Here is a 15,232-nt window from a genome sequence, read left to right as displayed (position 1 = left end):
TTGTCTTTTGATCTCTGCTTTTACTTCTTCTTTGACTCAGTCATTTTTTACATGTTTGTTGTTTAATTTCCACATTTTTGTTGGTTTCTTTACTTCTTTTTTGCCATTGAATTCTAAGCCTTATTGTCAGAAAATATGCTTGATATAATTTCATCTTCCTGAATTTGTTGATGTTAGTTTTGTGGACCAACATATTGTCTATTATTGAGAATATTCCAGGCACACTGGAGAAGAATGTATAATCTGATGTTCTGGCATGAGATGTCTGGTCAATGTCTATTATGTCCATTTGGTGCAATGTGTCATTAAGGCCGATATTTCTTTATTGATTTTCTTTTGGATGATCTGTCTAAAGCTGTCAGTGGTGTGTTGAGGTATCCAAGTGTGATTGTGTTTTTGTCTGCTTCTATTTTTAGATCAGTTAGTAGTTGTCTTATATATTTTGATGCTCCCTGGTTTGGTGCATATATATTAAGAAGTGTTATGTCTTCTTGATACAATGTCCCTTTTATCATTATGAAATGCCCATCTTGTTTTTTAATCTGTGTGGATGTTACTACTGCAACTTGATCTTTTAATTACTAAAGCTTTATAATACACTTAACACCTGGTAGAATTTGTTCCCCATTGTTTCTCTTTTATTTAAAAACTTTCTTGACTGTTTTCACATATTATTTTTGAATGAGTCTTTAAAAGAGACAAACAATGTGAATATAGGTTTTCATTCTAAAGAAATTATAAAGTATCGTCTTTCACAGTCTATCCTTTTTTAAAAGTCTCGTTAATGTAACTTATGAAGGTTTAATTTGCATTTTAATAAATATAGAGGCATAATGGCTATTTGCATCCTCTAAAATCTTTTTTATTTTAACATAGATTCCTTGTAGTTTGGAATACTGGGATGAACTCCAGAAGGTTTTTGTTGCATTTCGAGAATTTAGTCTGTCTGAAAGCAAAGTGTGTGAACTGGAGTTACCAGATATCAATCTTGTGAATGACCAGAAGAAACTGGTATCCTCGGATCTTTGGAGAATTGTCTTGAACAGCAATCAAAATGGAGCTGACGACCAAAGGTAACTCAGTGAAAACGGAATATAGCTAGTGCTTGAATTACGACCACAATTGGTTCCGACAGACCAGTCATAACACAATTTGGTCATAAGTTGAGTAGGCTATATGTATAGTACTGTGAAATGATGTTATAAAAATCTTTAAGTCATATTTTATTATAATTTTCTTTTATTATTGTTATATATCATAATTTTCTTTGTTCATTTTATGCCTTTGTATCATCTCTACACCATTTTGTTTCTTATTTTTACATTCGTCAGGTATAAGTAAAACATTGCATTACCAATACAACTGGTTTAATATTTGCAAAGATAATTTCCTCTTGGTAGACATCTTGGGAGGGGTTTGATGAAAAATATCCAAGACACAAAACACAAATTGCTGTACCGAGTCTGGGATAACAGTTGAAATGGTGCACACAGAGATGATAGTGCTGCCGGAAGCTGGTCCACACATCATATGCCCAGCTGGGCAACGCTTACACTGCCAGATGCAGAGCAGTTGTGGCTAGCGATTGTGGTGGTAAAGTCGAATGGTCGTAAGTTGCATAGGTTGTAAGTCGATCAATATTTGTAGTGACATTGTACTAGGATGCAATCATTGTCATCTTCTCTGGTGACCCCTCACTTAGCTGTATCTCAGCTGTCTAGTCACTGTTTCTGTCTCAACTACTGATGAGAACCAGGAAGTAAAATAGCAGCTTAGGTTTCAAAATCTGTGTACTAAAAAATCCTGTGTTTTACTCATAATGAGCCTCCACTAAGAACTTCTTCCTTAAATATAAATAGAAAAAATGAAAAAAACAAAATTTGAAAAATCTAGTCATTCTGAAAAAATCTGGTTCAAAAAAACCCAGAGAGCCATACACACCTCAATAGACTCTTAATGATACAGTAATCAATATGTGCAATGATAACCCTAGCCCTCTGAAAAAATAACTAAATATATTGAATTGTCTCCTTCTAAATAGATAACTCTCGGAAGTAGTTCCTTCTTCAGTGGTTTTAAAAATAACTTTAAAACAAACTGCCAAACATTAGAAAAACTTGGCTAACCAAAATAAGTTACCTAAAGGATTTCAAATAGCTCTAGAATCTATTTGGCCATAATGAATCTCTAGAGCTATGGACGTCAGGTATTCTGAATCATGTCCCCAGAACTTCATGTTCCACACCTCCTACAGGACATCTGATTAGTGGCAAAAAAAGGAAAGAGGGTGCAGATTGTCCCCATTTCCAGTGTTTGCCTGCTTAACACATCCACTAAGTGAGAGTAGAGAAAGAAATGGCTTCAGCAGCCTGTTTTTCAGCATTTTATATTTATGCTCCCATGAAGGAAAAAGAAGTAACTGCATCACACTCAGTGGAACAGTTTTCTTGGATCACGTGATGTATGTGAACATGTGTCTCTGCCCATCCCACTGCCTGCGTTTTCCATGTCCGATTGTCTGATTCCCCTGATGAGTGGGCTTTAGCATTATCTTTTTCCTCTTATATAATCCCTTCCTTTTGTTCGCCAAACAACATCTGACACTAAACAGAGAAAAAGAATCAACCATTCCAACACCCTGCTTTTTTCTGTTACCTTTATTTTTGCCCATGTGTACCTTTACAAGGTTATAATCATAGTATACTGTTCGGTATTCTGATTCCTACTTTATATTATACATAGTTGTGAATGCTTTTTCTCTCTTTTATTAATAATTATGTTCATTGAAGAACATTTGGGAAGCAAAAGAAACACACTACACAAGATTATATCACTGTGAAATAACCTGTTAACATTTTAGTCTATAGCCTCACAGTCTTTATAATATTAGTTTGCAAGCTTAAATAATAATATGTTTTATATTTCATATATTCTATTATTAGGTCATTTGGGCTCTTCAAAAATAATTACCTCATAATTACTGAAAATATATTAGAGGAGTGGGAGGTTGATTTTACCTATATGTAGTGCAGCAATAAAGAAAAATGCCCATCCTGTGAGAATGAGCACTTGGATAGAAAGATTCCCTACTCTAGTGTAGCTTACCTAGTTAGAAACCAGGAAACCACAGAGCATAGAACTATCGATAATGAAATTTAGTGTCGAGTTAGAAATCATTTCTTGATTCTAATTATGAAAGAATGCATTTTCATCGTTCAAAGAACATCTTAGACAAGGTTAATTCCTCTGAATCTGAAATATTCATAAAAATTACTTTTATGGTAAGCTTAGCATTAGCACTACAGAAATGTCGAACCTTTAGGGGATAGAAAATGATGCAGAAAATCAAATTCAGGCAATACCAAGCTTTTGTCCTTATGAGCGCATATCTTTGTCTTCACCTGGGATTCTTCAGCTTACTTAATATTTCACAATTGATTGCTTTAAATTGTTTGAGAGTAACTCTTTTTCAGGTACAAATTGTTATTAATAAAATTAAATTTGCCTGACCAGGCAGTGGCACAGTGGATAGAGCATCGGACTGGGATGCAGAAGACCCAGGTTCAAGACCCCAAGGTCGCCAGCTTGAGCCGCAGGCTCATGTGGTTTGAGCAAAAGCTCACCAGCTTGGACCCAAGGTCGCTGGCTCTAGCAATGGGTTACTCGGTCTGCTGAAGGCCCACAGTCAAGGCACATATGAGAAAGCAATCAATGAACAACTAAGGTGTTGCAACGAAAAACTGATGATTGATGCTTCTCATTTCTCTCCGTTCCCATCTGTCTGTCCCCATCTATCCCTCTCTCTGACTCTCTCTCTCTCTCTGTCTCTGAAAAAACAAAACAAAAAAAAAAAAAAACACAAAGAAACCAAAAAATAAATTAATTAAATTTAAAGAGTTGGTTTGAAAGTCAACATTATTAATAAGACATTATTAAGACCATTTTAGAATGGATAATAAATACATTTCATTCAGTTTCTAGAAAGAAAACATCAATGCTTTGATAAATGTCAGTATTTTATTCTGAAAGTAACTGCTACAGTTAGCTCCAGTATGTTTTGTCACAAGAAATCTATAATAGAATTGGACAAAAATTGACACTTTTATGATTAGAAGTGGTCTTATAAGTAATATTTTCAGTGGTTGAAAAGAATATGCATCATAGTGTATATTATTAGAGGAAAGTTCATTTAAAAATGACTTCTGCCTGACCGGTGGTGGCACAGTGGATAGAGCGTCAGACTGGGATGCGGAAGACCCAGGTTCGAGACCCCGAGGTCACCAGCTTGAGCGAGGGCTCATTTGATTTGAGCAAAAGCTCACCAGCTTGAGCCCAAGGTCGCTGGCTCGAGCAAGGGGTTACTCAGTCTACTGAAGGCCCGCGGTCAAGGCACATATGAGAAGGCAATCAATGAACAATTAAGGTGTTGCAATGCGCAATGAAAAACTAATGATTGATGCTTCTCATCTCTCCATTCCTGTCTGTCTGTCCCTGTCTATCCCTCTCTTTGACTCTCTCTCTCTGTCTCTGTAAAAAAAAAAAAAAAAAAAAAAAAAAAAATCTGTAAAGCTTAAAAAAAAAGCCTTTTGCTCACAATTGTCATAGAGTTGCAGTAATGTAGGGCAGCTCAGGAATAAGGGCATCACTGTGTGCATGTCAATAGAAGCACTGCTTAATAGAGAATTCAAGTTAGAGACCTGGCTTTACATCCTGGCTCTCTCACTGCCTAGCTATTTGGCCTTGAGAAGCTGGTTTCTGAGCTGAGGTCTTAAGGAATAAATAGAAGCTAACTGTTTCCAAGAGGTGGCAGGTAGCCTTCAACAAAGGACTGGAGCAAAAGATTCAGTCTCTTAAACCCTGGTTTGTTGATCCCATACAGGTATAATATCTTGATTTCAGTCACTGTATTTGTAATAATTACATTGCACTGTCTTTAACTAATGGTTTGCTTAATCATATGAAAACAAATGATGGGTAATGATGATGAGGTTTTTGAAGTTAGCATGTGAGTAACTTTAAGCCTGGTTCCATAATAGTGTTGACCTTTAGGAGAAGCCTTCTGTTCTCTTGTACACTGAACTGGAAGCAAGAGATACAGTGTGTCAGCCCTGGTATCCATTTCAGCTATTTTTTTTTTTTTTTTTTGTATTTTTCTGAAGCTGGAAACGGGGAGAGACAGTCAGACAGACTCCCGCATGCGCCCGACCCGGATCCACCCAGCACGCCCACCAGGGGCAACGCTCTGCCCACCAGGGGGCGATGCTCTGCCCCTCCGGGGCGTCGCTCTGCAGCAACCAGAGCCACTCCAGCGCCTGGGGCAGAGGCCAAGGAGCCATCCCCAGCGCCCGGGCCATCTTTGCTCCAATGGAGCCTTGGCTGCAGGAGGGGAGGAGAGAGACAGAGAGGAAGGAGGGGGGCGGGGGTGGAGAAGCAAATGGGCGCTTCTCCTATGTGCCCTGGCCGGGAATCGAACCCGGGCCCCCCCGCACGCCAGGCCGACGCTCTACCGCTGAGCCAACCGGCCAGGGCGTATTTCAGCTATTTATTTTTAATCTCATGGTATATGTGTTTGCCCTCACCCATTACTGAAGCCTAAATTAACCCCCTGTATCAAGTAGGCCCTGACAGGAAATAGAAGGCACGCTCAAACTGGGTAATTGAGGAGAGTTTAATGGAAAGACTACTTATAAAAGTGTGGGCAGGTTTAAGGCGTGGAGCAGTGAGCCCCAGGGGACCCTCCCACTCTTAGGCCTGAAGGAGACAAGTGATAGAGCTGTTACCAAAACTAACTTCAAGCAGGTGACTGTAGCTGTTTGGGGTAGTGGGGATGGTACCGTATGGAGATATGGCCAAGAAGGAGTCAGGAATACAACCCTCACCCTACTCTCCTCCTGTTTTCTACTCTTGTGGGCCTCCCACTGGCTGAACCAAAGGACAAGCCAGAGGACAAAACAACTTGTTGATATAGTCCAGGAGCAATGAAGAGGATGGGGAAGGGTAGAAAAATGGAACTAGAGCGCAAACAGAACATAGCCAGTGAGCACGCTGTTTGGAATTTACAGTTTCTTACCAGTGACTCACTCTAGGAGGGACACAGGGGAAACGGAGTGGGGGGCCCAGCTCTCAGGCTTTGAGCCACCCTGTTGAGTTCCCTGGGTGTGATGTCAGTCAGATGTCTGCTGATGGACCAGAACAACTTTCAGCTTTGTTCCTCACTCTTATCCTCATCTCAGATGTCTTACACCAGAAGTATGTGATCTGCAGGGCACCCAAATTCCAGGCAATTATCATGTAGCACAGTATTAACTGTGCAGACTTGATATATATGTTCGTTCATCCTTTTACAAGTTATGTGATGATAATGCTAAATGCTGTTCACCTGTGCCATGTCTGTGGTAGTGTGTTGTCCTATTGCATGGTTATTTTCCCAACAACATTAAAACATAAGAGCAGATTGTTTATAAGGACCTTTTTTTATCACTCTCTAAAATGCTGATTCATGGAAGAAGTCATTCTGGAAAGAAAAGTGGTTTAAGGTGTGTGGCTGTTTCTTCACACAATGAAAATAGAAACTCTTATTCATTTTTTGGAGTACTTTCATCTTTGGATGTGCCAAAGAAAAAGATTTTCTTCAATCCCTAAAGATCACATAAAAGAAGTCACTCTTCTTTTGTAAATTTTATTTAGAAAACAAACATTTCTACAGCATTTGAACTCTTGATTATGTTGTGTACCCATCACCCAAAGTCAGATCACATTCCATCACCATATATTTCTCCCTCTTTACTCCTCTTCCCTGACCCCCTCCCCTACAACCCCCTTTTCTAATACTAGGTAATCTTTGGGACAATGGTCCACAGCTTTTTTGTGAGGAGGAGATGCTTCTCATTTCCCAGAGCCTTGTTCTTGCCTAGATAGACAGTGGAGAAACCAAAGAAAGATCACTATGATGGGCAAGTCCCTGGATCATTTCTTTTCTCTCCACAAGTTAAACTTTCTCCTACCAGAAGGTGACTGTGGCCTTCAGATATGGTTCCCCTCCATTGGGCTACTAGGATCTGCACTTTTATTTTTTAATTTTTCATTCTGGGATATAATTTTAATTAAGAATGTAAAGTTCTTCTTAAAGTATAGTTGACACATAATATATGTTACTTTCAAGTATATGACATAGTAGATTTCACATTTATACACCTTACAAAGTCATCACCACAAAAAGTCCATGACTCCTCTGTTACTGGACAAAATTATTACATTAGTGACTGTATTCCTCATGCTGTACTTTAAATCCCCATGACTTATTTATGTTATATCTATACATTTGTACCTCCTGACCCTCTTCACCTTCTTGGCCATACCCCCATTGCCCAACTCTCTGGCAACTATCAGTTTTTCTGTATTTATGAGTCTGTTCATTTTGTTTGTTCATTTGTTTAGTTTTTTAGAACTCTCACCTGGATTTTTAACACTATTTCAGCTAACATTGTACCTACTGTTAACAATTTACATCAGCATAAGTGAAAGAATTCAATGTGTAAAATATGTACAAATAATATTTTATTCTTTCCAAATAAATGTTTTAATTTTACCTTGAAAATAAAATATTTTATTTGTAACTGTACAGATAAATTCCTAGAAAGCTATTTGGATTAGTGTGCTCTTTTATAGTAAGTTTTAAGAATGTATTTAACTGCATTTTTTCATGTAACATTTAGTAAGTAACATAGGCAATGGAGATTTACTAACATTGCAGTAAATATCACCACATAACAATAACCTCTTTGAAGTTAAACACTCAGTCAACATATTGGAATGCTCCTAGCTTTCTTTTTTTCCCTTTTTTTTTTTAATTTGGGGGAGAGTATATTGCAGTATTGGGGAAGGGTAAAGGCATTTCAGCTCTGAAGCTCAGTTATGACACTTCAGAGAGTTCTGCAGTCCCTCGCATGTGACAGGACAAGGGGGTACTTTGTTGTGGCACTCCACACCTGTTTGGCCTAGCTGGTTGCTCCTATCCCTCTGTTACACAGAAGCATGGGACATGCAGGGAGCTGCAGTGTCAAGCTGGTAGCACTAGTGAGGCTCTTGAGTGTTTAACAACCCAGAGGTCAGAAGTCTGCAGACAGTGGGTGGAGCCTCAGTAGCCACGAAACTAACAGCTGTCTCCCCTGGTGCGACTGTGTCCACCACTGGATCCCTCTCAAGGGAAAGAGCTGGGGAGAGACGGTTGTAAAGTTGGTCTCACTGCACCAGTGACAGTGCCCCCGGGTGCAGTGCAGACGTTCCGGGAAACTTCTGGGTAACGAGATGGGAGACAGGAAGTTCAGATCTTTTAGAAAACTGGTAGATGATGCAGACTCCTCACGGCCAGCTCTTGCAGAGGCGGGGGTGGTGGTGGGGGGGGTGGTGGTGTCAATCTCTGTCCCTAAGGCCTTCACCTCGGGAACTTGGCCGGGAGCACCAAGCCTGCACCCAGTGACTTCATTGTGCAGCTAGGATGGCAACCTTTCAAAATATGTGGTTATCCATGTACACACATTGTAGTTCTCAAGATCAACCTAAACCAAGTGGCAAAAACGGAGGCCAGCTTCCAGCCAGAGAGAGCTCAGGAGACCGTGCCGCTGGCAGAGGGGGCATGGCACACCATGGACGATCTCGGTCCACGGGGAGGTGCGACCAGGTGAAGCCTCTCGGGAAAGTCAGCAAACGGTTGGTAGAAGTGTCTAGTGTCTGCAGCTCATTCACATCACCAGCCTCTGGAGGTAGGGATTGCAGTTGGTTATTACCTAACAGAAGACGACAGGAAGCTCTCAGATGACCGATTTCTGGGCAAAGAATTTCTAAGACATTGTCACTAAGATCCAAATGCTGGACCTTACAAGGGACCCAGTGGCTTCCAAAACCACAACCAAGTTATCTGAATGAAGGTGCAGTTCTACCAGGTTTGGAAGCTTCTGAGTAGGCTTTTCTGACAAGGTTATAAGGGAGTTCCTTTTCAGACAGAGCCTCTCTAAGCACCGTAGTCCTTTGCCTTTCAGTAACGCCAGTGGGAAATGATGCAGATTCCTATAAGGTAAGAACAAATTTGTGTGCTTTCCCAGCCTTGCCACAAGGATTGTCTTACAAAGTTTGGATACTAGGACTGAACAGAGCCCATCAGGGACGCTGCAGCACTTCATCTTGTTAAAATCGTCCCATTTCTCCGCTCTGGCGGAGCTGGCACTCCGGGACGCGTCTGTGCCAGCCGCTGGCCAAGCTGCAAGCTCTCACTTTCACCAGCTTTTTTCCAACCTCTTTCAAAACTCAGCTGAAGATTCGCACTGAGACGCCCGCGTGATTCCTCCACACAACCCTGACTTCCTCTTCTGTTTCCACTCTGGTGGCACTTCTGACTTTCCTGTTTCTGGGTGGTGATTCTGTTCTGTAATGTTTCTAAATGTCTACATATTTTACATGACCAGTTAGACTGAGGTCTTTGAAAACCAAGAATTTATTTCTTTAGCTTTTCCTGTCATAGTTCTTCTAGGAAACTGTAAATCACAGTGTCATTCATGGGTTGGGAGCCAGGCTAACATAAGTGAAGAGGAAATTTTAGATTTAGAAAGCAGGGGGTGGAAGACGGTAAGGGGGAATAGGGCAGTGTCACATCAGCATCCAAAATGACCAGAACGCACCCCGCGCCCTCCACATCCCAGCCTCATGGTTCCGCCAGCGCTGGGCGAGGCTGCTGGGCAGCGTGTTCCCCAGGCAAGGCGGCAGCCACCTCATACAGACCCCTCCCCTCCTGCAGATGCCCTCGCTGTTCCTTCCATCAGATTTTACTTGTATAAAATGGTGGTAAGAGGATGGGCAAGTGAAGAGAGGACCCAGGCAGTGTAATAGTCCATGGGACCTTTGTTCTTCTGGACATGGTCATAACTTCTATGACACTTACTACAGTAGTCACTGGGCATTCAGTAAAGAGCATTGACTAATTTGTATGGGAGTATGGATATGGACAATCTGGAGAAGTAAGACAAGAGAAACATTTACGGTGACACTGAAATTTTTGTAATTTTTGAACAGCGGAGTCATACTCTGAATTATATTGGCCTTAAACTTGTCCATGAGTTATGTGAGAGGTGGGTGGGAAAATATTGAATTCCCCAAAATCCAACTTTGAAGAATTCTTTGAAATGTTTCTGCTACTAACTCATAGGGAATAATCGATATGAACTTAATATTTAAAAACAACTACATAGTTTATGTGAATAAATATAAAAGATTATATAACATATTGATGTGGATTATGGGTGCTAGCTTTAAAAACCCTTATAGAAAGACATTTCACTTACATGATATTAGGAAATTTAGTTTTTTGAGCTTCTGTCTCTTATTTCTCATAGCTCCGCAAGTGAATCTGGTTCTCAAAGCACTTGTGACCAACTTGTAACTCCAACAGCCCTGGCCGCCTGCACCAGAGTGGACTCCTGCTTCACCCCGTGGTTCGTCCCGTCGCTTGGCATGTCCTTCCAGTTTGCTCACCTGGAGTTCCATCTTTGTCATCACTTTGATCAGCTAGGCACAGGTGCTCTTTACTTTAGCATAGAATATCTACTTAATAATTATTGTTTTGCCTGTGTGTTCTCAAGACACAATTCATCTACTTTTGCCCAGCTAATTTCTTTTCAGGAATAGGAAAGCTTGGAGGGGTTTCCGTTCTGTGTTCTACCTACCATGTGACTGATGTTTCAGAGTTCTGTGATTGCTAATCACTTTCCCTATCCAAAGGTCCTCGTCCGCTGACCGCCACCCACACACTGGTAGCAACTTTTAGAAGCAGCATTCGTTGCCCTAACAGTGAGCACTGGCAAAGTGATTCTGAAGTTGATTTCATACAACAGCTGTGCCCTCCTGCTTTGAACCATCTTGTGGACCTATTATATAGGTTGCTAACTGGCAAATACATCCCAAAAATAATTGATACCACTTGATTTTAAAAGCATGAATACCTTCAACAAATGTGATAAAATTCTCCAGTAATTTGAAGAACTAGCATTTTTGTTTTACAAATTTATATGGTCAGAAATTAAATTTCCCCACACCCCAAAGGTGGCTTTTCACATATTTGCTAATGTTATATGAATAATTATTCCTAAAAGTCTTTACCAAACCTTTTCTAGTCAGTACATTTTGATTCAGGTTCTGGTTTTCACCCAACATGTAATGGAAAAAAGGGGGAAAAAATCAGATTAAAACTAAACACAGCTGCTGTTAGACATCTTGCCTTTTCAGCAAAATGGAGTTTTAACCTTATTTTCTAACTCTCTGTGAGTCATGACTTTGCTTTTGAGATTTGGTTGGTAGATACAGAGCACTGCTAAAATCCCTCCTTCGATGTTTACCCTTTGTATTGCGTTTGTTGTCCCTGTGACCAAATGTTTGTCTGGGAAATGGAATGTAACCTTTGAACAATATTTCAGAGACCTGCTGATTGAACAAACCAGTTTTGCTTGCAAATATCAAATGGTAATTCAAATGTTATAATATCTTCAGGAGAATATTAAATTTCTTGAACACCTAATACTGAATTCAAAAAAAAACAAAAAGTGAATAATTTAAACATCATCTCTTTATTTCCATAAAGCATTGGCTCATTCATTGGCTCTTTTTCTTGTTTGTTTTCCCAACAGCTCCACCACCATACCTACAGCCATTTGTTTCTGATAAAAATGTGCCATCGGAACTAGAATACATGGTCATTTCCTTCAAAGAACCACACATGTACCTTAGACAGTGGAACAATAGTTCTGTCTGTCAGGAGATCCAGTTCTCAGCTCAAGCAGACTGTAAACTTCTAGAGTGCCGAAACGCAACCATGCAGAGCCTGGTGAAACCCTTCAGCATCTTTGGACAAATTGCAGTTTCCAGCGATGCATTAGAAAAGCTGCTTGACTGCACCATCATAGTTGATTCTATATTTATAAACTTTGGACAGCACGCGGTTCATTCTCTAAACACTGCAGTACAAGCTTGGCAACAGGTAGGCACTTCCTAGAACAGTTTACAGTTTGTCCACATGGGAGCTTTTACTAGGCACTCTGTGCTATCGCATCTAATGATAAGCACGAGCCCAAATGTGAGAGAGTGAAGAATTTGATGGGCACCATGATATTTGGGGCCTTCTATATTTTGGCCGAGTGATGTATGTTGTTTTTTAAAACTTTGGAGAATATGGGTTCTCTACACATGCATAGGAGATCATGCCCACATTTTTGTGACTAATGTACCACATCTGTGGTGGAAAATAACATATTCCCAGAAATTTTTTCCAAGTTTTATGGCTTTAGTTTGCCAACACTTCAACTTAGCTATGCATCAAATTGTCTAAGCATCCATGGCAGACATGAAGAACCTGTGTGAGCCTTTCTGATGATAAGCTTTCCATCTTTTCAAGGCGAAAAGCAGTGAGAGGAGATATGTGAACAAAAGATGGTCCAGTCTTTCCCTAACTATCATTCTGCCATTTTGAACCATTACAAAGTGCTTCATAATGGATTTAATTTCACAAAATGTTTGGATAATAATATGCTCAGTGATCTGAGAATGAATCACTTCTGTTTCTTTTACTAAAAATCAGTGTAATATTATATTTCCATAAAGTTTGTGTTGTGCTATTTAAGCTAAAGCATCTCCCCACGTTTTGTGTATGTTATGTGCATCTATCTGTGCGGTGCTGGCTCCACAAGGGAAATGGTCCTTCATTCCGCACTGACCTCTTGGGAACAGGAGCCGTGGAGGGGCGAGGGGCTTGAGTTCTCTAACATAAGAATTTTTCTGGGAACCAACTTTTCTTTATATGCATGAAGACCTATACAAGACTTAAGAATTAATTACCTAACATGGCACTATAATAGCAGAGGGAAAGAAGATAACACATCTGTTTTATATTTTAAAATTCCTTTTTAAGGGCATTCCATGGTTTTCTTGTTGCAAAGGACATGCATAAAATAAGAGCTAGTGTGATCTAAATCTTTGCAGCTGGTTCAAATAGTGATGTGAAAAAAACCTTTATGGCTCCAATTTCTGTTTTTTGTCATATTTTGAACAATGCATTTAATAAAAAACAAACCTAGAAAATATAAAAGAGTCATTGATAGAGGATTTAAACCCAGGATATTTTTGTCTTAGTATCAGGGCCATTATAAGAGGACTCATGTAGCAACTACTGCAAAATGGCCTTCAGAAATACCAGTTTCCTCCCAGGGTAAAAATATTCTCTTAGACACAGCTATACATATAAATAAAATACAGTGCATAAATATTTAAATGTTTTAAACCACATCAGAGTGTGAATGACTGGCTAACATAGTGCCTTGAAGGAATATTCTGAGTTGTGTTTTTTTTTAATGGAATTGTATATTTGATTAAGTAGAGCCATATGTCACGTAGCATATTGCTGACAGGTACATTCTATGAATAGTTGGTTCTGATTTATACAGGGATTTGGCAATGTGAACATGAGCCACAGAGGATACACTTCTGTAATTGTGGCTGTAATTTTCTTGTTTCCTCCCATGTCAAGGGTACTTGCCACCAGGTTTTAATGTGGTAGGCACCTAACCCTGTGTATTCTAAAGTAAATACAAAAATGCACAACTTTGAAATTAGAGGACATTTGACATTGAATGGGCTTATAAAGGGTTATTAAGTTCATTGTTTCTAAAGTATTCTGAAGAAGGTTTATCCCCTTTCGAAGGAAAGCTCAGTTTCCCAACTTGGCTTTTATTTTGTGTATAATGATCTACAGAGTACAATTATTGCCAATGCGATATATGAATTTAATAAGCTGGATAAGTTATTTGAGTTGCTCCACATACTTTTTATCAGATTTATATCTGAAACAAGTCCTTTGTATCCGTGTAGATGGACCAGACAGATGAAGCATGAAACAATTTGGCCTTTCACCTTTAGGTTACAAGTTCAAGATTTACAGAAGCCTTCATTAGTGTCTGATTTCTCTGGCTGTAGTTTTTTGTGGGGTTTTTTGGGTTTTTTTTTTTTTTGGTAAATGATTAATGTTTTGTGAAACTGGCTTAAGGACCCAAAACCACTTGAAGTTTGCTTTTTATTTTTGTCACATTCCCACATTTGGACAAAATAGCATTTTTTTTTAATTTAGTGAGAGAAAGGGAGGCAGAGACAGACTCCCGCCTGTGCCCCGACTGGGATCCACCCTACAAGACTCTAGGGGGTGATGCTCTGCCCATCTGGGGCCCTTGCTCCATGGCAACCAGAGTCATTTTTTAGCACCTAAGGTAGAGGCCGTGGAGACATCCTCAGCACCTGAGGCCAATTCACTCTAATTGAGCCATGGCTGCAGGAAGGGGAGAGAAAGAGAGAGAGAGAGAAAGAGAAGCAAGAGGGGGAGAGCTGGAAAAGCAGATGGGTGCTTCTCCTGTGTATCCTAACTAGGAATCGAACCTGGGACATCCACATGCCAGGCCAACACTCTACTATGGAGCCAAACGGCCAGGGCCCAAAAGAGTATTTAAAGGGGGGTTTTATTTTAAAATCAAGGTTATGCTCATGTGTTTTATTGTACACCAAAATGATATCTGTTTAATTGCAAATGCCTGTATAACACTCCAGCACAAACCTTAAATGTAAATAAGCCATCCCTTAATTAAACATCTGAATGAGTATGCTGAGGTTTAGCCTATATGGTATCATATAAAATGTGTATGATCTTTTCATACCAAAATTTAAAACAGTCCAAAAAATGCTTCAACTTGTTACAGTTATAATGAACTCCGCAGACGAGGGAGTAGTAGAGAAATAGTTCCCTCAGGACTTTAAGTATTCTTTAGAAAAATGTAAACAACCCCCTTGTGTTCATTCATTTACATTTTTTCCTGAAACCCTCATCATTTAATAAAGGTCAGTTTTTAGAGATGAGGAAAGTAATACGATTGTTTTCTACTCAAGCCCCATCTGGTAACTTAACCTCTGTATTACCAGCACAGTGATCCCCATTCATTATGAAAACTGAATGTCAATCTTGAATGTTTCTCTGAGTGGGAGTTTAGAATCATATCCCTTCATGTTTGTACTCTTGGACCTAAAGATGAGGAAAAAATCTTTACAAGGAAAGTAGTTTGTATTGATTATATAATGGCTAAATGGAAAAATCAAAATTGATTATACACCGTGACTCCAATTTGATTATATACCTTTATGAGAGATATATAAG

At 39.6% G+C, this 15,232-nt stretch overlaps 1 protein-coding gene and 1 pseudogene across 4 annotated transcripts in view; one reads left to right on the top strand and one right to left on the bottom strand.

Annotated features, from left to right (window-relative positions):
• The window catches only part of VPS13B (vacuolar protein sorting 13 homolog B), an 890,836-nt gene that overhangs the window by 771,772 nt on the left and 103,832 nt on the right, over nt 1–15,232 (top strand). For all 4 annotated transcript variants that reach the window (XM_066265974.1, XM_066265971.1, XM_066265975.1 and 1 more), the window contains exons 40-42: nt 877–1,073; nt 10,386–10,567; nt 11,673–12,022. In XM_066265974.1, coding sequence (XP_066122071.1) covers nt 877–1,073; nt 10,386–10,567; nt 11,673–12,022 — 729 coding nt within the window. The remainder of the gene's footprint in view (nt 1–876; nt 1,074–10,385; nt 10,568–11,672; nt 12,023–15,232) is intronic.
• On the bottom strand, nt 8,109–9,179 carry LOC136328561 (leucine-rich repeat-containing protein 28 pseudogene; annotated as a pseudogene).

The sequence above is a fragment of the Saccopteryx bilineata genome, chromosome 3, assembly GCF_036850765.1.
Source record: "Saccopteryx bilineata isolate mSacBil1 chromosome 3, mSacBil1_pri_phased_curated, whole genome shotgun sequence".
NCBI lineage: Eukaryota > Metazoa > Chordata > Mammalia > Chiroptera > Emballonuridae > Saccopteryx > Saccopteryx bilineata.
The sequence above is the reverse complement of the archived record's forward strand: the minus strand, read 5'-3'. Positions and strand labels throughout refer to the sequence as shown.